This window comes from Brassica rapa, chromosome A04 (assembly GCF_000309985.2).
Source record: "Brassica rapa cultivar Chiifu-401-42 chromosome A04, CAAS_Brap_v3.01, whole genome shotgun sequence".
Taxonomy (NCBI): domain Eukaryota; kingdom Viridiplantae; phylum Streptophyta; class Magnoliopsida; order Brassicales; family Brassicaceae; genus Brassica; species Brassica rapa.
Window position 1 is genome coordinate 19469052 of NC_024798.2, and position 27431 is coordinate 19496482.

At 32.3% G+C, this 27431-nt stretch overlaps 5 protein-coding genes across 12 annotated transcripts; 1 reads left to right on the forward strand and 4 right to left on the reverse strand.

Annotated features, from left to right (window-relative positions):
• Positions 1-635: 635 nt before the first annotated feature.
• On the reverse strand, positions 636-8137 carry LOC103865710 (jacalin-related lectin 22). Of its 3 annotated transcripts, XM_033289707.1 has the most exons (5): positions 3824-4952; positions 3578-3701; positions 2768-2966; positions 1507-1974; positions 636-1091 (listed from the first exon to the last, which is right to left on the reverse strand). In XM_033289707.1, exons 3-5 carry the CDS (start codon positions 2948-2950, stop codon positions 645-647), a joined length of 1098 nt encoding a protein of 365 aa, XP_033145598.1. In that variant the 5' UTR covers positions 2951-2966; positions 3578-3701; positions 3824-4952; the 3' UTR covers positions 636-644. The 3 variants fall into 3 exon arrangements, with proteins under 3 accessions (XP_033145598.1, XP_033145600.1, XP_033145599.1); XM_033289709.1 differs by lacking the exons at positions 3578-3701; positions 3824-4952 and adding an exon at positions 8059-8137; XM_033289708.1 differs by lacking the exons at positions 3578-3701; positions 3824-4952 and adding an exon at positions 3341-3577.
• LOC117125679 (jacalin-related lectin 22) lies at positions 5195-18710 on the reverse strand. Of its 5 annotated transcripts, none has more exons than XM_033289706.1 (6): positions 18699-18710; positions 18005-18014; positions 7344-7535; positions 6657-7124; positions 5753-6208; positions 5195-5658 (listed from the first exon to the last, which is right to left on the reverse strand). In XM_033289706.1, exons 3-6 carry the CDS (start codon positions 7533-7535, stop codon positions 5413-5415), a joined length of 1362 nt encoding a protein of 453 aa, XP_033145597.1. In that variant the 5' UTR covers positions 18005-18014; positions 18699-18710; the 3' UTR covers positions 5195-5412. The 5 variants fall into 5 exon arrangements, with proteins under 5 accessions (XP_033145597.1, XP_033145595.1, XP_033145593.1 ...); XM_033289704.1 differs by lacking the exons at positions 18005-18014; positions 18699-18710 and adding exons at positions 7601-7607; positions 8058-8089 and having other exon boundaries at positions 7344-7553; XM_033289702.1 differs by lacking the exons at positions 18005-18014; positions 18699-18710 and adding an exon at positions 8058-8240 and having other exon boundaries at positions 7344-7563.
• LOC103865711 (SAC3 family protein A) lies at positions 9959-15416 on the forward strand. Of its 2 annotated transcripts, none has more exons than XM_018658549.2 (14): positions 9959-10209; positions 10286-10354; positions 10824-11678; positions 11849-12268; positions 12396-12497; positions 12738-12835; positions 12913-13081; positions 13150-13608; positions 13687-13827; positions 13904-13963; positions 14158-14288; positions 14468-14601; positions 14686-14915; positions 15015-15416. In XM_018658549.2, the coding sequence occupies exons 2-14, from the start codon at positions 10298-10300 to the stop codon at positions 15108-15110; spliced, it is 2952 nt and encodes a 983-aa protein (XP_018514065.1). In that variant the 5' UTR covers positions 9959-10209; positions 10286-10297; the 3' UTR covers positions 15111-15416. The 2 variants fall into 2 exon arrangements, with proteins under 2 accessions (XP_018514065.1, XP_009141798.1); XM_009143550.3 differs by having other exon boundaries at positions 9960-10209; positions 10827-11678.
• Positions 15331-18092, reverse strand: LOC103866008 (probable receptor-like protein kinase At2g39360). Its single transcript, XM_033289417.1, is given in 4 exon segments — positions 15331-17455; positions 17458-17588; positions 17590-17828; positions 17997-18092. Coding segments are annotated over 4 exon segments (717 nt in total). The 3' UTR covers positions 15331-17204.
• Positions 18711-23293: 4583 nt separating the features above from the next.
• Positions 23294-27172, reverse strand: LOC103865712 (probable membrane-associated kinase regulator 4). Its single transcript, XM_033290525.1, has one exon. The coding sequence runs from the start codon at positions 26049-26051 to the stop codon at positions 25110-25112; it is 942 nt and encodes a 313-aa protein (XP_033146416.1). The 5' UTR covers positions 26052-27172; the 3' UTR covers positions 23294-25109.
• Positions 27173-27431: the final 259 nt, after the last annotated feature.

A 27431-nucleotide genomic window follows, 5' to 3' on the forward strand; every position in this document is an offset into this window, starting at 1 on the left:
TGCTTGACAAAAATTTTCCATTGTTGCATTTCACACAAGGACAAAATAACATACCACTTTCAAGGCTTATATCTTGATTTGTTGCAAAACTCATGAAGTTCTTCACACCACTTATGAACTCTTCTGTAATTTGGCCAGTCTCGGAGTTGATTCGGGAATACATCCACTGTCGAGAATGAAATATATTTGATCCAGAAGTAGACATTTTCGTTTTTTTTTTCTTTTTCCTTTTTCTATTCGTTTTCCTTTTGTTCCCAGTTCATAGAGAAATTTTTTTATTTAGCGACACCATACCGACGTTTAGAGATGACTCAAAAAGATAGGTAAAAAAAAGTACACAAGTGGTTATGCACGTGTGTTGTGTGCGTTTGGACTGAAATTAACGACGAACAGTTAACGACATCATCGTAATGTCTTTAATATGTCGTTAAATAACGACGGTGTGATGACGTATATTGTAACCATGCTTTAGTGATGGTTTAGCGACATAAGGTTTATTGCCGACATTATAGTGTAGTTAAGATGTCATTAAAAATCGACGTTTGTGTGTGTCGTTAATTACCGGCGTATTAACGACGTTTCTATATCTTAGTCGTTCGTGTGTCATTAAGATGTCACTAATTTACGACGGTGTCTTGATGTCATTAATTTCCGTCCTTAATGGACTGTTTTCTTGTAGTGAACTCTTTTCCCTTAATGTAATCAAACTTGACATAAGATACAACGTCGTAAATTTGTCCTATATATATCTTCCTTACACCGTCGAACACACCATCATCCCATTTAACTCCTCCGTTGCCGCCTACCAACGGTAGTTTCTTGGTTGGAATCAAAGGAGTAGGAGCTTGAACAGGTGCAAAATATGCTCCTAGAGCATCAATGGCGTCACCTTCTTTTCCATGGAATCCGACAAGTCGAAGATCCTTTTGCTCAAGAACAAACTTCTTACCCACTTTATACCCAAAGAATGATGTTCTCCCACTTGATGTTTGGAAGGTAAGTGACGTGATGACGGTATTTTGAAAAAGGTTTGGCTTATCATAGGTTACTTCCACCAACTTGATGTTTTCATTCGGGTAATCAACCACAAGCTGAAACAAGAATCAAAGCTCAAGAAAATAAATATTTAAGGTGTAAATCATCACTCTCAAATAGGTCGAGACAACTAGCTAGCAACAAAGAAACTTTCAGATTCACTAAATCACCAACTATTTAGTACTTAATTTCTGTTGTTTTACATTTTCTATTAACCAGGAGAGTTCGGAACAATCTCTAATCTTCCTCTAAGCTAGGTACCAGCCGTTACTAATTCCTAAGGACATGATGTAAAACACCATTTCCAACAAAAATCGAACTGTAGAAGCACCACGGAAACTTACTACTTATGCTTAACCACTAGTTGTTTTACATTTTCACATATAAATATAGAGTTTACATCAAACACCAGTACCTATAACTTTTTTGAAATTATTGAACCAGTCGTGTATAAGAACTAATATAAATTACCTCAGATGGTGTTCCTCCTTTCACCCCATGGTAAAGTTTCTCTGACTTCCCGCCTTTGTCGTACTCGAACTCTAAGTAAGTGATACGATGATCATCTTGACAAATGCGCAGTGTCCTAACGCCATCGAAAGAGCCATCGTCCCAAACACGTCCCTCTGTACCACCTTGAGCATCCAGCTTGTAAAGAGGGAAAGGCGTGGTCAGAGAGTCTAGTACAAGGTAAACTCCAAGAGCGTCAATAGCATTATCCGACCGTCCATGAAAACCTACGATCTTCTTTCCCTCGTCCTCAAACTTGAACTTTGTACCATTAACAACTCCGAACAAGTTTGGACCAAACGTTGGAGACGTTCTACCCTTTGAGGTCCTGAAGACAAGGGAGGTGATCACCTCCGTGGCTATCAGAGCCACTTTGTTGTAGCTTCCCTCCACCGCTGTGATGTGTTCATCCGGATATTCAATTATAAACTGCACTTGAAAATTTCATTTATTCAATCAAGCAATTAAATTACACAAACAAAGAAAATATAATTGACAGGAGTTTGTAGTGTAGTGTGGTTTATTCTCATACCTATCTAATTATCATCAACTGGAATAAGGTTAGAAATCAATCTAATTTAATATAGTATTAGAGTTCGATCCACACCCAATCTATAATCGATTCAGCACAAAATTAGTTTATTTTTCTTTGTACAAAGATTTTGAGATTAATTATCAAAAAGTTATCATTTCGAAGGGCATATTATATATATATATATTCCGACATGAGAAATTAGAAAAAAAAATATTAATTAGTTTCTCCATTTCATTTTAATAGTCATTTTAGATTTATGAAAATAGATTAAGAAAATAATTAATTTGTATATTTTAAAATAAAAATATCATTATTTATGCATTTAACCACATTTCCATCAATATAAAAATAGATGAGAAAATATAAAAAATCATATAGCATATAAAGTTCATAAATTTTCTATTAAAATTTTAAAATAGCACTTATTTAAACACAAATTTTTTATTTTACAACTATAACTAAAATGAAATGGATGAAATAATTAAGAGAAATGAACCGGTTTAGTTAACCCCAGTTGATTTTCGATTGACAATATGTAACTTAATACAGTATATATAATATTATTACTTCCTCAAATAATAATTCCCAATGCACATGTGTTACTTGTAGACGGGGAAAACGCGACATGAAACTTTTGGTTCAGAAAACTAAAAATGTGAAAAGTGAAGGGTAAATGCAGTAGAGAACCTCTTTAGGGTCTTGAGTTATGGTCCCATATTCACGTGTTACCACTTCCCCGTCTTCCTTCACGTACTCGAATTTGACGTAAGTGATACGTGAGAGATCTTGCCCAACATACACTTTTCTTATACCCTCATATACATCGTCGTCCCATTCACGCCCACCTTCACCACCGCACATCTTCCCCATTTCGAATCTTCAAATCCTGTAATAAATGAAAATAAAGAATTATATTATTTTATATATATTTATATTAATTTGATGTTTTAGAAAATATTAAATCGATTTTAAAAAGACATACTGTTACCAATTTAAATACTAAACAAATAATAACTACGAAGAAAAACGGTGATCAAGTATGCAAAGCTTTATTGGCAGTACAGTAATAAAATGATAACATAGTAGTAGCATATTCTAGCAAGAACACCAAAATGGTCCGACAATCACATATAGATAATCAATCGATGGTTAATATTTATATACATAGTGCGATTTATAATCTTAAGAAACGGTGAACTTAAAGTATAATATCGAACAAAAGCCCCCAATATATAGCTGACTTAAAACGTAATCACACACTTCTCACTGTTTGTTGAGATATCCTGCACAAAACATTCCTCTCTCTTCTCTTATCTTTTTCTCTAAAACGATCTCTTAAGATATTCAGTGATATTCATGTCTTGCAAACGTTCTACACATGTATGATTATAGTAACTAATTATTATAATCTGAAATGAAATAGATAAGGGATAATCATTGATGCATTATCCCGGCTACCAAAATGGAAAAGAAGAGACTGAGAGAGAGAGAGATAACCAGGAAAGTCTTGAGATCTGATTGAGAATGAAGGCGATGAACCTTATGGTAGATGACATATGTGTATTTATTGACGCTTGAGTTGAAAATTGAAATCAACACATGTTTCACGACTCATCAAGGACTGTCAACAATTGCAATAATTGTTTTTGATAGGAGTCCATAACAAGTTACAAGCACAATATATATTGAAATATGTGTAAATTCTTGAGATCTCATTGAGAATGAAAGGCAATGAACCTGAACCTTATGTATGTTCAAATGTGTTGTATTTGTTGACTCTTCTAGTTGCAACCACCACATGGTTCACGACTACGAAGGACTGTCACAATTGCGATAATTGCTTTTGATGAGTCCATACTCCATAACCAGCTCAATATATATATTGCTACAATAATAAATATAATGTATTGTATAAATATAAATAAGAACAAAAAGTTTATATCCACAAAAATATTAAAAATGAAAAGAAAGAGACAAGAACTTTTTTTAAGAAGAAAGGGTTAAGATAAAAAAAAATCTTTGTAATTGTGTGACTTTCGTTGTTGTGTGTTTTAGATTTTCATAATACTTTTTGAAAACCCGTGTTATTGTCTTTTGCTTTTTTTCAAACATCTTTATTGATCTGTTAAAAAGTTTTCTAAAAAAAATCCAAATGAAAAATTATAGTCCTTACAAAAAGAGTATAACCACACAATTTCTCTTCTCGAATGATCATGCTGTATCGCTTAGATCTTGTAAATGCAAACATCTAATGTTATAGACATGCATACTAAACATAATAGTGGGTGATCCTATCAAATAATAGTGTTGCATTATCACTTCTGATATCCTTTCTCGATTTGAAAAACAAATACAACGTTGTCTTCATAAAAAGAGCCAAAAATAGTTAGCTCTGTGGATCTTATTGATAGATCGGATCGGATGTGTCAGTTTACTTTAGTGCAGAATCAATATGGTTTGAAAATGTGGCCACAAAATTCTGATATTGACCACACTATTAAATAATGATTTCTCGCTCCTTGTTCAACTAAGACCATCTCCAACTCACCTCTATTTTTATCTCTATATTTTTCTCTAAAATAGAGAAACTCTATTATAAAGGTGGATTTGCTCCAATGTATGCTTCTATAATAGAGTTCCTCTATTTACAGAAAAAAATATAGAGATTTGTTATTTTCATCTCTAAATATAAAGGTAAAAAATAGGATTCCTCTATATTTTCCTCTAAAATAGAGGAATTCTATTATAGAGGCATACATTGGAGCAAATCCACCTCTATAATAGAGATTTCTATTTTAGAGGAAAATATAGAAATATACATTGGAGATGCTCTAATACAATATTTTTTGAGTGATTGCTTTTCCCAGAGAAAATGGGTTGTAAATTGTAATATTAAATAATACCTTTTTCGGTTGTAATATCTTTGTAACTCGTAAGGATTAAATAAAGAAAAAATAAATCTTATAATACATATTACAAAGAATAAACCACATGTGGGAGGGAGGACCAACGGAGTTGCAATACGTCCCCAAACAATATCCTATTTTTATATTCCCTGTACAGATGAGATAACACAGATAATTATTAGTTAGTCTAGTTTTTGAATCTTCGGAAGATTTAAATTCCCAACTTTTATTTTTATTTATAATTGAACAATCACTTGCACACTCAAGTTTACTCTTCATTCATCTAGCAGAACAGAAAGGAACTTGTAGGAATAAAACAACAATGAAAGTAGCGAAATAAAGAAAACACACACCGGCCTTATTAACAATTTTATTCAATCAATATAACTGGCTGGTTTTGTTTTATTAAGATAATAGAAGGCCTTTTCACTCGACTGAGGTGATGGGCACGACATAGACTCCAATACTGTGGAGAACATCACTAGCTTGTCCATAAAACCCGACGATCTTGTGGCCACTTTCCCCGAGAGTGAACTTCTCACCGTAATTCAATTCATAATCAGGTGAATCCCTTTTGTTTGTGTTGACTATATCTATATAACGAATGGCTCCTCGACTCTTATCATAGTAGCCTCCCAAGCTCAAGAGATATTCATCATCCTCAAGAACTAACTGAACAAACTCAAGAATAAGAAAGATTAAATGTAAATATAATTTAGCGAAGTATAATTTAAACAAGAAAAATCTTGTTGTTTTCAAAATTGACCTCTGAAGCTTCGGGTAATGTCTGCCCATGTTCATCTCCAGATACCAACTCTGTTCCCTTAATGTAATCAAACTTAACATAGGATACAACGTCGTAACATTGTCCTATAGATATCTTCCTTACACCGTTGAAAGCACCATCATCCCATTTAACTCCTCCGTTGCCGCCTACCAACGGTAGTTTCTTGGTTGGAATCAAAGGAGTAGGAGCTTGAATAGGTGCAAAATATGCTCCTAGAGCATCAATGGCGTCACCTTCTTTTCCATGGAATCCGACAAGTCGAAGATCCTTTTGCTCAAGAACAAACTTCTTACCCACTTTATACCCAATGAATGATGTTCTCTCACTTGATGTTTCGAAGGTAAATGACGTGATGACAGTATTTTGGAAAAGTTTTGGCTTATCATAGGTTACTTCCACCGACTTGATGTATTCATTCGGGTAATCAAGCAAAAGCTGAAAAAAGAATCAAAACTTAAGAAAGTAAAAATATTTAAGGAGTAATTATATCTCTCAAATTGGTCTGAGGCAAATAGAAACTAAAGACATCAACATTTATTAGCAATGTGGGTTTATTAAAAAATGAAAATAGTTATATGTGAGCATACAATCATATTTAATTTTTTTACAGAATTAAGAATTAACACATTAACTAAGTGAAACATGGCATATGAGTTTTTTTTTATATCAAAAGACTATAATCTCTACTCTTTTTCTTCCTTTTGTAATTATTTTTATTTATTTTAATATTGAGAAACTGTATGATAAATTTTCAGAATCACTAGATCACCAACTATTTGGTACTTAATATTTGTGGTTTTACATTTTCACATATAAATATATATATATATAGCTTTTTTTGAGATTATTGAACCAGTCGTGTATAAGAACTAATAGAAATTACCTCAGATGATGTTCCTCCTTTCACCCCATGGTGAAGTTTCTCTGACTTCCCACCTTTGTCATACTCGAACTCTAAGTAAGTGATACGATGATCATCTTGACAAACACGCACTGTCCTAACGCCATCGAAAGAGCCATCGTCCCAAACACGTCCCTCTGTACCACCTTGAGCATCCAGCTTGTAAAGTGGGAAAGGCGTGGTCAGAGAGTCTAGGACAAGGTAAACTCCAAGAGCGTCAATAGCATTATCCGACCGTCCATGGAAACCTACGATCTTCTTTCCCTCGTCCTCAAACTTGAACTTTGTACCATTGACAACTCCGAACAAGTTTGGACCAAACGTTGGAGACGTTCTACCCTTTGAGGTCTTGAAGACGAGAGACGTGATCACCTCCGTGGCTATAAGAGCCACTTTGTTGTAGCTTCCCTCCACTGCTGTGATATGTTCACCCGGATACTCAATTATAAACTGCACGTGAAAATGAAAATGCGTTTATACTATTGTTACTTTCATGTTATAACTCCAGATGCACATTAACTTTAATTGATACTATTTGAGAATTTTTCTCTTTATGTAATATGTTTTAGAATAGAAATATATTTTAGTGCTATTATATGGTATTTCTTTAAGACTATTGATGTAGAAAACTAAGAATGTGAAGAATGAAGAGTAAATGCAGTAGAAAACCTCTCTAGGGTCTTGAGTTATTGTCCCATATTCACGTGTTACCACTTCACCGTCTTCCTTCACGTACTCGAATTTGATGTAAGTGATACGTGAGAAATCTTGCCCAACATACACTTTCTTTACACCCTCGTATACATCGTCGTCCCATTCACGCCCCCCTTCACCACCGCGAAGTGCCAGCTTCTGGTACATCTTATAAGATATTCAATTGATTATAAAAGTCAAAATTCATCTTAAAATAATATAATTGCTACCAATTTAAATATAAACTAAAGAAATCATAAATGATGAAAAGAAAAACGGTGATAACAAATAAGTCTCAAACATCAGCCTCACAATATATATCCAAATCCAATGAAATGTGCCAAGCTTTATTGGCATGCCAGTACACTAATATCATGATAACATTATTGCCTATTTTAATACATAGCAAGAACACCAAAATGGTCCAAGATAATCACATATACCATGATAATGATGAAATTAGAGTGTTAATGGTTAGCAAGAAAGGTCCATTTTTTTGTAAAAGTTTAGAAAAGTTTTGCTCAAAAAGAGTTTAGAAAAGTAAAAGTGTACTATATGTAGATTAGTTTGCAGAAACAAAACAAAACAAATCTTCTTACAATCATACGTGGGCAATCAAAAATGGAAAAAAGAGAGAGAGAGAGAAAGAGGATGTAAGAAGAACAAAAAGAATGAGGGAGAGAGAGATAACCGGTAAAGTCTTGAGATCTGATTTGAGAATAAAGGCGATGAATCGTATCGTTGGTGACATGTGTGTATTTATGGACTCTGCTCGTGAATTGCAAGTTTGCAACCAACACATGTTTCACGACTCACGAAGGACTGTCAACAATAATTGCTTTTAATAGGAGTCCATAACCAGCTTAAGATATCGTTATAATAATAAATATAATTATAATAGAAACAAATATAAATATAATTATAATAGAAATAAATATAAATATAAATATAAATAATAACAAATTTTTATATCCACAAAAAATATTGAAAATAAAAAGAAAGAGATGAGAAAGAAAAAAAACAAAAAAATATTATTTCTGTAAACAAATGATATTTATCTACTTATATGCATTTTATGTGAATTTGTTTTGTTGAATGTTTCTGGTTTTATAATACTCTTCTTTGAAAGCAATTGTCTTTTATTAAAATGTTAATCTGTTTAAATTATTTATTAAAAAACTAGTAAAAATTCAATAAAAAAAACAAAAGAGTATAACTATGCAAATTCTCCTTTTAAGTGATCATGATGTACCTCTTAAATCTCTTGGTGGATAATAATTTGGTGAAAAGATTGGTTGTATTATCATACGATCATGTACATATTACTTTTAAAACTTCAGGAGTACCACCGATGTCTAGGCTAATAGTTAAACGCATAAGTTAATTATATTGTGCTCATAATTTGAGCCATGATATGAAGAATAATTTATGCCATTTTGTATTAACAAAAGCTAGTTCCAAATCAAAGAGAAGATTATGGTTTAAGGTTCAAACTAGTCTTCTAAAAAAATCTTCAGATCGTATTCGTAGATCTCGATTGTCTGTATATGTAATGCCATCATGCGTTTGTTCAGGGCCGTCTCAATTATTTTTTGGATCCTGTTCAAAAATATTAACGATATATTTAAAGCATAATAAAATAGCTTTAGAAATTAATAGTTCTACTTATATATGTTTAACATTTTTTTATAAATTATAAACTCTAAATTAGTCTGTACTGTATTTAAATTTTAAATTTTTAGACTATAATTTATTTATGTATATATTGTTGAAAATTTCTTTAAAAATTTTATTTTTATATTCAAACCCTATTCGACTGTTCCACATGCACGTGCTATTAGACGGCTTTAAGATCGTCGAAGGTTAGTTAAGTAGAAGACGACCATGGATCTCAATCATCTACAAGACTCTCTAGCTCTACGAGTTGAAGGGTGGATTCGAGGTTGGTGAATCCTCTCATCAAAAAGTCGTAAAATGTAAGTTTTGATTAGAACACTTTTTCATTATGAGTTTGAGCCGTTTTTCTCATTTAAAGATATAGATTAAATAAATCTTTACAAAGGGTTTGGGTCTTTCTAAACATAGAGCCGAGAATCTATCGGCTAAAATCTCCTACAAAACAATTTTTTTTTATATCCATTTATCATGTTACTGGTCAGTCTTTCATAAAGCTTATAGGAGATCTAAACACCTCTATAATCAGTTCGTTAGACCTAAAATGAACTACTACATGCACATTAATATAATTTATCTAGACTTAATTAGATGTGTGTTACTACAAGATTCATCATATACCCTTAAGTGATTTGTCTAAACTTCATCAGTGATATTTAACCTAACATTTACTAGAAAATCTTATATAAAATATATAAATTAACTGTATACTGTACATCAATATCGTCTATATTCATTGTTTTTTTTTAATAAAAAAATGGCAAAATCATATTTTTTGACTAATAATTATTTTTTCCATTTTTAAAAAGACACACTTCCAAATTTGAGGCATTAACAAAAAGAGCAGACCCGACCCGACCCGACCCGATAGCGCTAATCTATCGTTAAAAATTGATTAAAACCATCGTCTCTCCAGCAGAAACATATATTAATTTTCTTTTCGGCAAGATCCCTCGATTATCTCTCTCCGTGTTCTGTAATCTCCATAGATTCCAAATCTCCCTCTATCTCTCTCTTTGTTGTGTGCTCTTGCTCTTTTCGTTTTGTTCTTTTTTTTTTTCCGGTTCAATTCGTTATCTTGTTTTCGTTTAAATCTCAAATCACCCGCTCTACATATACTCGATTCTTCCCCAAGCGAACGAAGAAGACACAAATCGATTCTTCACTGGTACAAATCGTTCATAAATTAGTTTTTTTTTTGTATGCATGTATTGTGAGTTTGATTGAATGGGGATATGATGCAGGAGGGTTGTGTAATGAATCAAGGAGGGAACACTCAGACCGTGGCTCCACTTGATCCTAACCCCATTGAGGTATTAAAAAGCTTTACCTTTTTCAATTAAAGATCATTCCTTTACCTGCATTAGGCTACTAATGTTACATTAGTTTGCGTTTGTTAGTTCTCCATTGTAACGGTTAGGGCAGTCTTTGGCCCTATTAGTATGTTTATGCACAAGAAGAATCTGACTTTATTATCAGATTTTTGAGGCTTTTAACATCTCCAGTTTTAGATATAGTCTGGAGTCTAAGATGACCTTTCTCTTTGTTGCTTGTCTATGTTTCTTTTCACTTAGGCCATGATTAACCCCGGTCTATCGGCTAACTAAGAAAAGCTAAGAACTGTCTCTTAAATAAGAGATATAAGAGATGTGTCTTAGCCAAAAAGTATTAAATCATGAGTTAAGAACCCCAAATAAGAGACCGGGGTTAATCATGCTCTAACTGCCATATGGAGGATAAATATTTAGTCTTGCCGCTATTAATGCTTGTTTTTGTTTTCAGCAGAAACGATATGGTGTTGAAGGAAGCCAAGTGCAGACATCTCCATATCAATACTCAACTGGGTCTGAGGCTGCCTCATGGACAAATTATAGCGTAGATAATCAGGCTGTGCAGCAGAATGGGATCTATTCAAATTCTAACTATTACCATCCACAGCCTCCAGTGCCTGCCACAGGGAACGTGCACGAGACATCCTCATCGACGTCTGGGACTGTAAACGTCGCTCAAGATTACAGTGGATATACGCCTTACCAGACCCCTTCCGACCCGCAAAACTACTCAAACACGGGGTATACAAATTACTACAGTGGCGGCTATCAGCAGCAGCAACCTAGCCAGCCATACACTCAGCCTGTTGGGGCGTATCAAAACACAGGTGCTCCTTATTCCTCATTTCAGAATCCAGGATCTTATGCTGGGACTGCAAGTTATTCAGGAACTTACTACAATCCTGCTGATTATCAGACTACTACCGGAGGTTACCAGAGTACAACTTATAACAGCCAAACAGCTGGAGGTTACGTCAATCAGACTCCTACATCATCAAACCAGGGAAACTATCCTTATCAAAACTATACTCCTGACGCTGCTAACATTCATAGCGCCACTGCTGCAACCGCAACACCTGTACATTATCAACAGAGCTACCAACAGTGGCCAGGCTATTACAGTCAAGCAGAAGTCCCATGTGCCCCGGGCACGGAAAAGTTGCCTCCCACTAGTGCATTTAGTCAGAGCTTTCCAGTTGCTGGTGGTGTTGCTAGTGAAATGCCTGCTTCAAATGGTCAGCCTGCTCCGTCTTATGCCCAAACTTGGAGGCAGGAAACTGACTCAACTCAGCCACCATCTCAGCAGGTTCAGATTTACTTTCAAAAGGGAGTATAACAAATTTGTGTTCTTAAGCTTAGTTTGAGTATTTTATTAGAACTTTTATGTGCATATTGTTTTAGACATGGTCACGGATTGCTTTCTTTCACTAGAGTCTTTTTTATTTGAATACTAAGAAGTCATTTTTATGCTCTCAGCCGGCTGCAGCGGTTAGTGCCTCTAATAATGCTTACTGGATGCATCAAACACCAAGTCAGCAAGCTCATTATCCTGTTCCTCCACAAAATCATTACCAGAGTCCTATGGAGACAAAACCCTTATATGAGACCCCTATTCAGGGTCATCAGAGAGCTACATATCCTCAAGAACTGAACTCCCAGGCTTCCATTAATCAGGCACCGTTAGGCTATCGCCAGCCTACTCAGACTACACCGTCAGTGGATACTCAAAGGGTAAGCAAAATACAGATTCCAACTAACCCTAGAATTGCTTCAAACTTGCCATCAGGTTATACCAAAATGGATAAAGGTAGATCACCAGCCGGTGCAACCCAAACACCTGCGTATCTTAGTGTTTCAATGTCAAATCCGAAAGGTCATACCGCTGCTATGCCTGAGGTAAGGCTCCTTTCTCAATTCTTGAACTTTGATTACGTAGCAGGTGACGTAGACATTAATTGGTGTATTGAGTAAATTTTCTCTTTTATAATTAACATTGGAAACAAACAATCATGTTTGCTTGTAGCCTGGAACCTTCCCAAAAGCGCTTTGTGGGTTTGTGGAGAGGGCTTTTGCACGCTGCAAAGATGATAAAGAAAAGGCGTCTTGCCAGGCTGCCCTGAAGAAGGTAAATGGTAGTAGGAATTGTGGATGCACACATATTACATTATTTTAGCATGATGTCTTGTCACCCATTGTGCACATCTTAATGCTACTGCTGCCATATTTGCTTGAACTTCGCCTTTATCTTCTGAGTAGATGTGTAGTATGGTTAAGTTGTTTCCATAAACAAGAAGAAATCAATATGCAGTTATTAGAATACCATTTTGGGTTGCTTTGGATGCTGATACTTTCTTTGTATTTCTAGATCATAACCGAAGCTACAAACGATGGTACTATTAATACCCGGGACTGGGATATTGAGCCTCTCTCAACTGTCCTGAACACAGATGTGACTAACACTGAGTATGGCCCTGAAGTTATTATATGTTTGGAACATTTACTTCCTATGATTTGCTACTAAGTCTTACCTTGCACTGCAGGTCGAGCTCCACTCCTCTATCTTCGTTACAAAATAAGAGCCCAACAAGACGCCCCAAAAGCAGATGGGAGCCGTTAGTGGAATCCAAACCATTTGTGAAGCCAGCTTCAACTTTCACCAGTGGTGTTAAGTTTGGAGGTTGGAATCACCCAAATGTAAATAACAAAAAGGTAAACATTATCTCCTTGTTATTTGCTAGGCATTCTCTGAATGGTTCTGATAAAAAAAATATTTGCAGAGCTCTGAGACTTTTCAAAAGGTGGACGCTGTCACTGGCTCCAAGCCCACTTACTTTGCGCAAAATTCTGCGAAAAAGAGTTTCCAGCGGCCTGTGAAGCGACAGCGTTTTACTGGTGGTGCCATTGACGATGAGGAATCTAGTGATAGTGAGAAGGAACTGACACCTTATTATTCCAGCGCTATGTCACTTGCCAGTTCTGCCGATGAAAAGAAGCGGCGTGATAGCCGTTCCAAGCGTTTTGAGAAAGTTCAAGGGCACAGCCGAGGGAATGATATTCCTACACCTAAAATTTCAAATGTTAGAAGGGGAACTGCGATGAGACTTGGCGAAGTTTTTGATAAAAGTGGCAGCAGAGCTGTGGAAGACATGGACTGGGATGCACTAACCGTTAAAGGAACTTGCCAGGAAATTGAGAAACGTTATCTCCGTCTGACTTCTGCACCGGATCCTACCACCGTAAGTATCACTATATACCTAGTAATCTTTTTGACGCACTTACTGATATTTTTTAACTGACTCATTTGTGCTTTGCAGGTAAGACCAGAGGATGTACTGGTGAAAGCTCTGTCAATGGTTCAGGATTCTCCAAAGAATTATCTTTATAAATGTGATCAGCTAAAGTCAATTCGCCAGGACCTCACAGTACAGCGGATACACAATCATCTAACAGCGAAGGTATACTATTGAGTTTCAAACGATGCTGAGCATTGAGAATGTTTATGATGTTTCCATGGTCAATGTTCTATTGCAGGTGTATGAAACGCATGCTAGATTTGCTTTGGAAGCTGGGGATTTGACTGAGTATAATCAGGTTTGTACGCTAGCCAAGATTGTCCATATTGCAGAATAGTAACCATTCAGATTGTCTAGATTTTATCTTTTCTCCTAATCTAATAGAATCAAGATCTTGTAGGATACATCTATTGTATATTCCTGAGGAGACTTAACATAAATCTCAGGGTATTTGTAGTCTTGCTGAATTGTTTTTTGTTGTTGTTGTTACAGTGCCTGTCACAGCTGAAAATCCTTTATGCGGAAGGTATAGAAGGATGCACTCTGGAATTTGCTGCGTACAGTCTACTCTATATTACCTTACACTCGAACAACAATCGAGAACTGCTATCATCTATGTCCAGGTCAGTGCTTTTACATTTCCTTTTCTAGGCTATGTTTAAAGCATAGACACTTCACCAAGAAACTTTGATAAACTGGATAGTTATACTTTTTTACATCTCTATCTATCAATGTGAAGAGATTACTTCCTTTGAATTGGGTTTTGTATGCATGTTATGTGATATCTGAATATGTTTTGTAGGTTATCCAAAGAAGCTAAGAGTGATGAAGCAGTTAGACATGCTCTCTCAGTTCGTTCAGCCGTTACATCGGGAAACTATGTTATGTTCTTCAGACTCTACAAGACTGCGCCAAACATGAACAGTTGCCTCATGGGTAAGGGGAGATACCACTTATGAGAACTATTTTGATATGTTTGAACAGTTGGGTAGATGTATAATTTTTATGTTTTGTTTGCAGATCTCTATGTGGAGAAGATGCGTTACAAGGCAGTGACGTTTATCTCACGGAGTTGTCGTCCTAGTATCCCGGTTTCATACTTAGCCCAAGTGTTGGGCTTTGCTGGTACTTCAAGCGAAGGTACTGGTGAAAAGGAGAATGATGGTATGGAGGAGTGTTCTGAATGGCTAAAAGCTCATGGTGCTAGCCTCATTGCTGACAGTAACGGAGATATGGTTCTTGATACCAAGGTAAGTCTTCTTTTGAATTTACCATAATGTTGTGGTGTAACCTGGGCCATATTCTCAAGATATGGATGAGGACTGAACTTGTGTTATTTCCTTGTGCAGGCGTCATCAACGAGTCTCTTCATGCCAGAACCTGAAGATGCAGTTGCTCATGGAGATCGATATCTAGATGTCAATGATTTCTTTACGCGTACATGATGAAAAAAAATTAATGTCTGTTGTGTAGTCTGATGGGGAAAATGAAGTTCATCACATCTTTTGAGACCAACGAAGATGATTGAAGCATCTCTCACCTCGTCATCTTTTGCCAAACATAACCTCAGGTATATGACATTTTAGGTCTTATATTACTTTGATAGAAGAGGACCAAATGTGTTTGTAATTCGTTTTTGTGAATATGGAAAATCCTTTGTTATTCTTAAAGACTTCGAAAGGGAATCCAGGAAACAATAATGTAAAACCATTTTACATTTAAAGGAAGTACAAACAGAAAAAATACAAGTATGTTTTGATTTGGCTCTCTTTTTATCACTTCCTCTTGTTCTTGCTACCAAGCAACAAACAGAAGTAAAACAAAACCCTAAAGAAGAATTCAAGTTTTAATGTTCAAAATGCAAACTATAGATTATTCATAGATTGATCTATAGTCAAAATGAACAAATTAATTTTTAGGAAATAATGTACAAATTTTCCAAACTTGCTACCAATTTAATATTTTCTAGGTTTAAAGTACACATACTAATTACAGGCTCATAGGGGTGGGCATTTTATCTGCTCCAAAAATGAACTTCAAATTTAGAGTTTTGAGTAATGAAATTTTATATTTTTATTTGCATTTGGTCCTTATAATTAATTACACATTACATTTATAATTCTTAAATCTTTTTTTCATTTATCGTTTTAATCATTAATACTTTTGTATTTCTTAAGTATTTCAAATTTATTTTTATAAATTTAAATTTTACACATAGAATTAAATAAAAAAATTGAAATAAGATTTAAAATATTTTAAAGCTAGAATTAGATAACAAGAATATTACAAAATAAACTTAATAATTTAAAAAAAAAAAGATACATGAAAACATAATTATTACACAAATTTGAATATTACAACAACACTAATAATCTAGTAAATTTGTTCTAGAACTTCTAAAATATTGTCCAAACAAATTTATAATATTTTAAAACTAGAATTAGATAACAAGAATATTACAAAATAAACTTAATAATTTTTTAAAAAATACATGAAGACATAATTATTACACAAATTTGAATATTACAATAATACTAATAGTCTAGTAAATTTGCTCTAGAACTTCTAAAATATTGTCCAAATTTTTTTTTGTGTAACCAAAGATGGAGCATTATGAAAATAATTTTATGTAATAATGTGGTATTTTTCTTGTAGTTAAATATTTAATTAATTATTTCTATTTCTATTTTTATATTTTTAGTATAAGATTTTATTAATTAATATTTTATGGTATTTTAATATATGTGCTAGTGATTTATAAAAGTTTTATAGATTTATATTAATTATGATAAATATAAGGACCATAGCATAAACTACAAATAATTTTGAGTTAAATTTAAAATTTTGTTTTTGAAAAAAAACACTTTGAAACTTCAAATATAGAGTTTTGCAAATTCTAAAATAGACAATTTTAGAAACTACGAAGCATCATTTTTTTATTAACACATTTTTCAAAGAAAAATAAAAATTAATTATCTAAAAGATTTTTCAGAAAATATTGATATATTATTATTTAGATATCCAATTCAACAATTCTACCTTTCATGATGCTCTTACAACTGGACCATGCATTCATCATGGCCATGTTATAATTTACCTTCACTCCTCTATATAATTCAGGTTGTAAGTTGACCTATTTCAACAGGTTCTATAGCTAGTGTTCTGTATTTTTTTTTTCTTCTTAATTTAGCTAGTGTTTTTATCTGACTGTTCAACTAATACGCCGATTGATGAAATAAATTATCTTAAATTCACCAAAATTTGAAAGGCACGGTAGCAAACGATCCATGCCTTAATTGATAATATTGCAGCTACACATACCCTAAACACCTACTGAAATACTTGGGTTTCCACAATGTAGTGAAGTTTAAAGCATTTTAAACAAATCACCAAAGAACTGTTATGCAAATAAATAGTATGTAACAATAGAAAGTACAATAATCGGTTTAGGACTTTCCAATGTATACAGTTTCATATAACAATGGGTCTGAAAAAAATAAGTATTGTGGTCTATCCTTCTCCCTCATGTACAAACAACACTATAGTAGTTTCTTTTGATCAAGAAACGGGTCCATGGTCTCTTCCACCTTCCCTTTCTTCACATACTTCATCGCCCATTCAATCAAGTTCACTTTCTCTCTCGGAAGAGAATGATCAATGACACCAAAAGAGTAAACATCAGACTTCGCAGTCAGTTGTTGTCTGGTCAAATACTCTGGATCAAGATAACCAAAGCTTCCTTTAACCGCGGTACTCACATGTGTCTGGTCAAGATCCGGACCAGTCTTGACAATCCAAAGTCCGCAACTTTGGCTGTGAAATTCTCATCCAAGAGAATGTTAGCTGACTTCACATTGCGGTGTATGACCGCTTTTGTGGAGCCTGTGTGGAGATAATGAAGCCCTCTAGCTGCACCAGCACATCTCAAGCCTCTGTCTCCAACTCAATCTAGGGTTATCAGACTCATACAAATGGTCCTTAAGCGTTCCCTTGTGCATATACTCATACACAATGATCATCTCATCAATCTCTTCGCAATACCTTACCAAAGAAGTTGACAAAAAAAATACCCTATCAAAGAAACCAAATGAATGTGTCTGAACTGAGACAGTGTTTCGATCTCTGTCTTGAACTCCACTAGACCTTGGCGAGATTTGGAGACCCTCGTTTCACAGCTATCTTTGTCTTGTCCCTCAAGGCTCCTTTGTAAACTTGACCAAACCCTCCAACTCCAATCAATAAGCTCTAATCAAAATCATCAGTTGCTTGTTTGATTAAAGCTAATGGAAATCGATAACCGATCTTTTAGCTTGAAAAGATTAAGCTCTCACGGTCTCACCTATGTCATTCTGCTTAACAGCTCTTCTTTTCTTGATGCACAAGTAAAATATAATCACACCAAACACTAGCAATACACAGTGCTGCATAACCCGTTAATAAAAGAAACAGGGTAAACATTCTTGACTCCACCAACAGATAGGTTTATGCCCAATCTAACTAGTTGTCTAATGTTTTTTTTTTTTTGCTAAAAACTAGTTGTATAATGTTATCACAGTTATTATCAATAAGGACCCGTGTGTATCTTATATAAAAGGCCGACTACTTGCATTGCCTAGAAATAAAGATTAACTATCGATGAGAAAAGCCTCATCATAAGTCTTTTTTTTTATAAAGAAACAAAAATTAAAATATGGCATATTAATTTGAATCAAATCATAAAGGAAAAATTCCATAAAATTTCGCAACTAAATTTTCTTAACCTTTTTAATACCCAAACTTTTTTTCTGCTGCATGGTTTAATATTCAAACTAATTATTTTGCACATCTTAATACACTTACCTTGATGTCAAAAAAAAAATAAAATAATAATACACTTACCTTACAAAATGAGTTCATTTTAATATTCTAAGAATGCTTATTTTAATAACTAGTTTCAAAATTAATTAGAAATTTTTAAAATTCAAAAACAAATCTTAAAATTTTCAAATTTTATTTTAACTTTTAAGAATAAAAGTAACTAAATTTGGATAAACTTAAATTTTTAATAATATGAATTTTAGTTTAATTTAAAATTTAGTTTGTTTTCTGAAATTTAGTTACTTTTATTTTTATAATTTAGAATTATTTTTCCAAATACTAAAATATTATCCAAAAATTTAGTTACTTTTATTTTTAAAAATTAAAATAAAACTTGAAATTTTTAAGATTTTGTTTTGAAGTTAAGAAATTTTTTTAAGTTTCATTTGAAACTAATTAATATATTTGATTAAAATTAGCAAAGTTTGGGTATTAACGAAATGTAGTTGGATATTTTTTTTGGAATTTTTCCAATCATAAATACTGATAGTAAGAAGACTGGAATAGAAAATAGCGTATTGATTTTCAGGATATAGCTTCTAAGTTAACAATCAGATATTTTAACTAGTTAGAGTGATGCTTGAAATAAATAATTTAAAATAAAAATAAGCAAAAATTTTGAAAAAATAAAGAAAATAAATATAATTGTTACTTTGGTCTTTGCAATCAGTTTCAGTTGCTCTGGTTTGCATATCCTCCTACATATTTTGTAATATAAAAATCACAAAACTTTAAAACATGTTAACCATAAAAAAAAAAACAATTTTCAGTAACTATCAGATAGATAAACAAAACATTAATAGTTACAATGTTACATATATTGCATATTTGACATATCTATTTTTCTAATAGTTACAAGGATGATCAGTAGGTGCACAATCTTTTTAGAGCATATTTCACACAGAGCCGTACCTACAGAAGGAATTTTGAAGCATTCGCTTCTGTTGAATAATTTTGACAAAAAATTATAGGGCATACATTTATATATTTAATTTTATATATACATAGACAAACTTTTTTGATTCCTTAACTAGATTACATAGATCAACAAATCACAGTCAATGTTATTTTCACATATTTTTTATAATTACAGTTAAGATATTTCTATAACACTTTTTACCATATTAATATTTTAGTCATTTTTATATTTTTTTATTGCTTAGTTTACAAATTTTGAAAGAAGCTATGTAATTAAAAGACTAATTTGTATGTTTCAGTTTTTTTTTTAATTTGTTAAGAAAACATAAAGTGATAATGAAATATTTTTGTATCTTCTATCAAAACTTTATTTTTCAAAATAATAATTACTTATATATACTATTAGTTTGTCATAATACAATATTGTTATGTACTGTTTTTTTTGGCTTACGGCATCGAAAAGCCTTCGGCTCTGATTTCACATATCTAGCTAGGATCATGACCAGTAGATTCACGACCACTAATGAAATATTAAAATAGTTTGTCGCCTATAAAAAAGGACACACTGGCACTTAACACTTACAAATGAACAAAAACTAAACATACAGTATGGAGGAGGTTGTGGTAGAAAAAAAAAAGAAGGAGGTTGTGCCTCGCCGCCCCTTGGTATTGATAGTGGAGTCGTTGAAGGTGTTGAAGTCCATCAATGGCCATGCGGTAATGGAGGCCGGAGCAGGAGCGGATCCAGAAAATAATTTAACATGGAATATAATGTATAATATATATATATATATATATATATATATTAATATAATTTAATAAATTACATTATATTAATTTTTAAAATATACTGTTTTACATCTTACATTTTTTCAAAGTAAGTCATACTAAAAAGGTAAGCAATTTTAAAATTTTAGATACTTAATATAAATAATATTATAAAATCATATATATATTTACTACGCACGATAACTTTATTTTAAAAAATATTCATTTTAGTTGAAAATCAATTTCGAAAGTAAAATTTAAATAAATTATATTTTTTTTCCAAAACTGATATTAAAGAAAAAAATAAAAAAAAATATAACAAAAGAGAATATATAATGTTATTTAGCAGAAAAACAAAGGAAAGAAGGAAACTAGGGGTGGGCGTTCGGGTATCCGTTCGGGTTTGGATCGGGTATTTCGGATTTTCGGGTATTTTGGTATAGAGGTGTAGGACCCGTTCGGGTATTTATATACTTCGGGTCGGGTTCGGGTATTTTTAGTTCGGTTTCGGTTATTTCGGATCGGGTTCGGATATTTAGATTTTGAAAAAAAATTAAATTTTTCATTTCTTAAATTTTTTGTATTTAAGAATATAAATTTTACTTAACTTTTTTTTAATAGATTAAATGGTTAATAGATTTGGACATAACATTTTAAAACTAATAATGCATTAATTTAGTTATTGTTTTAAAATTTTGGATGTAACTTTTTGTTAATTTTTGAAATAAAAAAACTTGACATGCTTTTTAAGTGAGTACCAAATCATTTTTTCCGTAATTGCATGTATATCATATGAACTTAAAGTATGTGTAGTATTAATATAAATATTTTATATAAAATAAGAGATGTAAACTAGAAATATAAGGTTAATTATACATTTGTTCGGTTATCTTCGGATATCCATTCGGGTTCGGATATTATCCATTCGGGTTCGGGTATCCAATCTCGGGTTCGGATATTATCCATTCGGGTTCGGGTATCCAAACATGAGATGGGCCTAAGAGATTGACAAAAGTTTGATGTGTAACGGATGTAAGAAACATATCTATATTATTAAAGTTGAAGTACACATTAGGATTGTTTGGTAATATGAATAGTAGTTAAAAAAATAGTACTTAAAAAAATAGTACTGTTTGGAAACATGGATAGCAGTAAGCTAAAAAAAAAAATAATGGGCTTATGCTACTAAAAAAATTGAAAGTCCATTACATTATATTAAAAAGTAATGGGTTTATGTTACTTGATATATATATTCAAATCAAAATAATAATTTAAAATTGATTTATATCAAAAATTCATTTAAAAATTATACATATATTCAAATTTTGATTTTTACTAACATATTTTCCAATAACTATTATAAAAATGTTTTCAATATATATAATAAAAATACAATATAAAGCTCAATTTCAAACACCAACTTAAATTATGGTTTTTATATTTTACATTAAATTTTAAAATATAATATATGTGATTATTTATGTGATTGTACGTATAAAATATTATTAATTATAAGAAAATATATTTGATGGTAGGTATAAAATACGATTAATTATATGATAACACATATTTTATAACCTATGATGACACATATAGGATATATATATATATATATATATATATATATATATAATAGTGATTAGGGGTGGGCGTTCGGGTTCGTTTTCGGGTTTTTTTAGGATTTCATGTTCAATTCAGATATTTGTGGATTTGGTTCGGATTTGGATAACCAATTTAAATAGGTTTGGTTTAAATATTTGGATAGAGAATTAATAATTATTTAAGTATTTTTTTGGAGTTATGAGTATCTTTTAACTATTTAAGATATTTACATTTAATTATTTGTATATATTTTCAAGCATTTATGCGAACTTAAAAGTATATATATATTCTGGATGTTTTTATATATATATTAAATCTAAAAATAATTAATATATATAAGTATATAAATCTATTTTGGATACCCAAAATACTTCGGTTCAGATCGGATTAGGTTTCAGTTCTTCAAATACCAAAATTTTGAATAATTCAGATATTTAATCAATTCGGTTCGGATTTAGTACTACTTCTTCGGATTGGGATTAGTTCGATTCTTCGAATTTGAGTTTTTTTTTTCAACTCTAAATAGTGATATAAAAAGCAAATAGCATTATATTTTTTTTTAAAATACACCCGCACGGGCGTGCGGGTCAAAATCTAGTTTCTCTTAAAAAGTTTGATCTTATGGGTAATCTTCCCTAATAAAATGGCGATCTTTAGTGGACAATCAGAATGAGTATGTCCGCATGATGCGCTAAGGGTTCCTTTTTCATTGTCTTGTTCTTCTTTTGTTTTATATATATGCCACAAACAAAAGTTCAAAAGAGAAAGAATAGCTTTGGACAAGGTAATCTTATTTTAAGGCTTTGAAAGTTTAAATTGATGCACACGCTCTAAATCAAACACGCCAAAAGCTATTAAAAAGTAGTACACAGCTTTGGGTTCTCTTGTCCCTTCCCGTCCTCCCAAGCTGCCTTTTAGAGTTGATTATATTGTTTAAGCCTTATATGATTATATTTATAATGATGTGATACCATAATTCTTTCCATTTGGCCTTGGACTGATTTTCTCAAAATTCACGAGTGTCCCTTAATTCTTGCAAGAGACATACACTATAAAAATTTGTTTGTGTATATTATTGGGCTTATTATCTATCTAATCTAACAATTCGAGTTTACTGCACATGCATTAGATAAACTCCAGGTTTACAAAAAGCCATAACGAGTGAGTGGCTAAAATCATAGTGACAAGTGACAACCAACCAATGTGTAAGATAATGGAGGATAAACCATATAAAAATAATTTAGATGAAACTACAATGTGTGGAACAGTCAAACCTTACAAAAGAAAATAAGATATAAAAGAATCAAAACTTTAATCTTAACCATATAAAGAATTCAAATAAAACTTTGTTAAAATCTGTTTCTAATTAATAATATATGAATTTTCGAAGAAGACGTTTTCGCAGGGATTAAGTATGGATGGTTTATGTTAGTTGAGCTGAAGGGGATCGAGAAAAAGATGGCTCGAGAAAAAGATGATCAAGTTTAAAGAACTTTATGTTATTCGATTTAGTCGATGTTAATTACATTTTAAAGTAACTATAATTTTGTTTTACATCTTCTTTTTTTGGATTTTTTTTGTTTTACATCTTGTATCAATACTAATAACATAAACCAAGAATATATCAACTCTAACCAATATTGTACACTAATAGTTTGCCATTAACAGATTATTATGTGTAAAGGTTGATAGAGATTAACATAAAAAGAGGACGCTGGATAAGATACTTAATTAACATTAGAAAATGGGTTAATTAGACTTCGGATTTCAACCTAACCCCTAGGTTACTGTGTACGTCATCATGTCTTGTAATGATGCTTTTATGTACACGTAGACATCATTTCTTCATTGACATATAAATGATTTGTTTTCACAAATTACACTTAAATATTAAAAAATAACTATGGAGCGAAGTAGCGATCAGCTTTCTGAAAGCAAGGATCCATGTTTCCAGATTTTCAACTTTACGAGAAGTGAACCTTTCTAGCGACCGTCTGACTCTGTACACTCGTGTTTAGGGAATCATCATTTCAGTCTCTCAATCAGGGCCGGCTCATTACCATGCAGGGCCCTTGGGCAAATTTTTTTTGTGTGCCCTATAACTATTAGTTTCAATATTATTATTTTTAGTTGTGCCAATAGTTATTAGTTTCTAATGTTCTTAGACCATTTTTATCGCGGTCTTTTAAAGCGACTCTTATGGGTGTGGACCCTATAAAAAAACTAGAAACAGTTACAAAAATCGCGAGATAAGAATCGTTTTCGGTCCATTTCTTACACTATTTACGGGTCTCACTGACACGTGTCAGTCCGTGATTGGTTCCTTTAATATTTAGACTAGGTCCGGGGTGGTCACCAGTGGCGGACCCACGTTAAGAGATGGGGTGTCACATGACACACCTTAAATCTGAATAAATATGTGTTTTGTATTAGTTAACAATGGAATTCATCTAGCTCTGCTGGTAAAATACCCTTAGTGACACCCATAATCCCAGGTTCAAACCCCACTATTGACACTTTTTATTTTTTTTCATGGTTTGACCCACCTAAAATTAGGTCCTAGGTCCGCCACTGGGTCGCGCTGACCACCCCCTTATAATAAGCCGCCCCTGCTCTCAATCAATCTCCAGTAATTTATGTGTTTTCTCTTTTGTCCTTTGAGATTTTTTTTTCCTGCTAATATCACTACTTGTGGTGATTTTATGCAATAGTTAAGTTCAAAAGATGTGTCAAATTAGAGACAATTCACGTTTTCACAATAATTAAGTGTAAATTAAATTATTCATATGATATTTTTAGTTACAATTATATAAAATCAATTATGAACAACCATAGCAAAAAAAATATTAATTCATAACTGTTATGCGGTGTAATGTCAATATTAAGAAAAACCAATATGAGAAAAATAAAGATAAACAAGCTAAACAACATCAAACATACGTGTTACATATGATTTTAAACACATATATTGGGAGAAAAAGTTACCACTCTACTACTGGATAATAAAATCCTTAAATACTCTCAGATTATGGTAGACACTTGAATAAATTTATGTTTCGAAACTGGAATCGAATAAAAAATTTCTAATCACATGTAACTGAATCTAAAACAAATATTTGTAATCATATTTATTTATTTTTTACACGGAAATGGCCTTAGGGATTTATGAAATTTCATCGAAAAACAAAGAAGCAAAATAAGAGTAAAAATCAAAAGAAAACAAAGAATCTAATCTTTAGTTCTCACACTCTCACTCATTATTATCTTCTCATAGTCTTCAGTCTAATTTATTTATTTAGTTAACCCCTAAACATCTGAGCCCGTTCTTGATCATCTGCCCTTGCAGTTTTGGAAGTTGACAACGAACAAAATCCAACCTCATTAACACTATACTGCCTCTGCTTCTGTTGCTGAGATTGCTTGCAATGCAAGATAGCTCCTTGAATAGAGTTCTCTACCTCTGAGCTCGAACTCGTACTTCTCTTCAAAAACTGCAACGGACGAAACCCTAAGCTAGTCGATGACTTGTTGTTCAAACTCTTTGCAGCTTGTCTTCTCATAGAAACCGAAAACGATCTCCTATGGCTCCTAGGAACAGAACCGTTACTCTGCTTTTTAGGTCTCTCTTCTCGAGAATACCTCAACATAGATCCTTCATCAGCAACTCTCGACTCATCAGAACAACTTGACTTCCCAAAGAACGATCTTAGATAAGCTCTCGAAGCTTTAATCTTAGTTCCAAAACTCAACTGTTTGATCAATCTTAGCTTCTTGCCCCAAGATTTCTTCTTCTCATCATCCTCCAGTGAACTTGAATATTCAAGAAAATAGTCTTTGGGGTTAAGCTCTTTGCTCACTTGACAAGAATCTACCGGAGAGACGGTGCAAGATTCAAACGGAGTGTTACTCGTCACCGGAGTTGTAACCGTACCGGTGGCTAACGGTGTGCTGTAGAACTCTTCATCAAAGGTGTACTCTTCTAGAAGCTTTTGAACCATTTGGAGACGTGGAGGTAAGTGAAGAGGGAGGAGCTTCCCTTTGTAGAAGAGTTCATCTGCTGGAGAAGTGGTTTTGTCTATCTCGAGAGGACATAGATGAGACATTTGGAACTCAAATTCTCTAGGCTTGTTGTTGTTGTTGTTGTTGAGAGCTTTGCGTACGAGGTTAGTGAAAGAAGTGACTTCCATGTCTATGTAATCTTCCTCTACATCACTGTCACACCACTCTAGATTAGCTGCCATTTTGTTAATGCGTGTTTCTTCTTTTTGTATTATGTTTTGGTGATTAGTGATATGAGTTAAGAGTAGAGGAGGTGTGTTTTTATATATGCAAGAGAAAGTTTAGTGTTAGGTTTTTGATTTGGTAAAGATGGTACAACTGTGGAGTGTGGACCAAATTGTGTTTTTATTTTACGTACATCTATGATAAAAATATTAGGAAATAAATAATAAAATTAGGAAGATTTATTTGATTGGGTTTAGAAAGTTAACGGGTTCATCATCTTCACTAATGGTGATTAAACCTTAAACAATGAAAGAACGAATAGCAAGACAAAGTTTTAGAATAAAAACAAAAGTATCTCATACATAATTAACTTTAAGTATTGGTATAATAGCCTATCTGATAATTATTTTACTTATGGTGTTTTATTATGTGTATTTGGATTTCTTTAAATTTAGACAAGGACGACGATTAGCGACAATATTCTTGGTAGAAGCCCACGTGTTTGCTAATTTTCTGTCTTATTGGTTAGTGGTTAATAAATACATCAACACTGACCAAATAGTATGATACAACGATATGATTGTGTCGTGACCCGTATATTGTAATGCTAACACAAAGACATTTAATCTACAGATAAGGTGATATGTTTGCTTCTTCCCAAATTTACAAAACATTAGTAGATACAACCAGAACATAAAATTTTAAGATCAAAAGTATATATAATGTATTTAAAGAAAAAATAAATGATTTATATAAAACATAACATTTTATTTTATTAAAGACATTCAAATGATTCTGTTAAAAGAAAACTTTGACACTCGCTTGGTTTGGTTAATATTCTCAAATCTTAATATTTATAGTACAAACTCGAGAAAATACAACATCTATCTATACTATTATTTGCGAAGTAATTTTTAGCAACGGAACTCCCACGTTAAAAATTAGAGTGGTTAATATCGATGATACCCTTAATAAATTAAATATATAAATTAATAAAAAATAAAAACGAATTTGATTTTTTAATAATATAAGTGTTTAAAACTAAGAATTATCCAAAATCAAAAATATATTTAAAAATAAAAAGATAATTCCTATATATATTATAATAAGATAATTCTTATTATATTGTGTTGTTATCTTATATATTGTATTGTTACCTTGAAATAATATTTTCTATTATAAAAATTGAAAATTAAGATATGAAATTATTTATAGTTAAATATAAATAAAAAAAGTATTTGAATAAATAAAAATATTTGTCATATATAAATAATTTGATGTTTGATTTAATTTTTTAAAAAAATATAAATAAAAAATTATCATTTTGATTTTTGAATTAATAAAATATAAACTAATAAATGTTCACAAAAAAATAGGTTCGCATGTGCGGGCAAAAC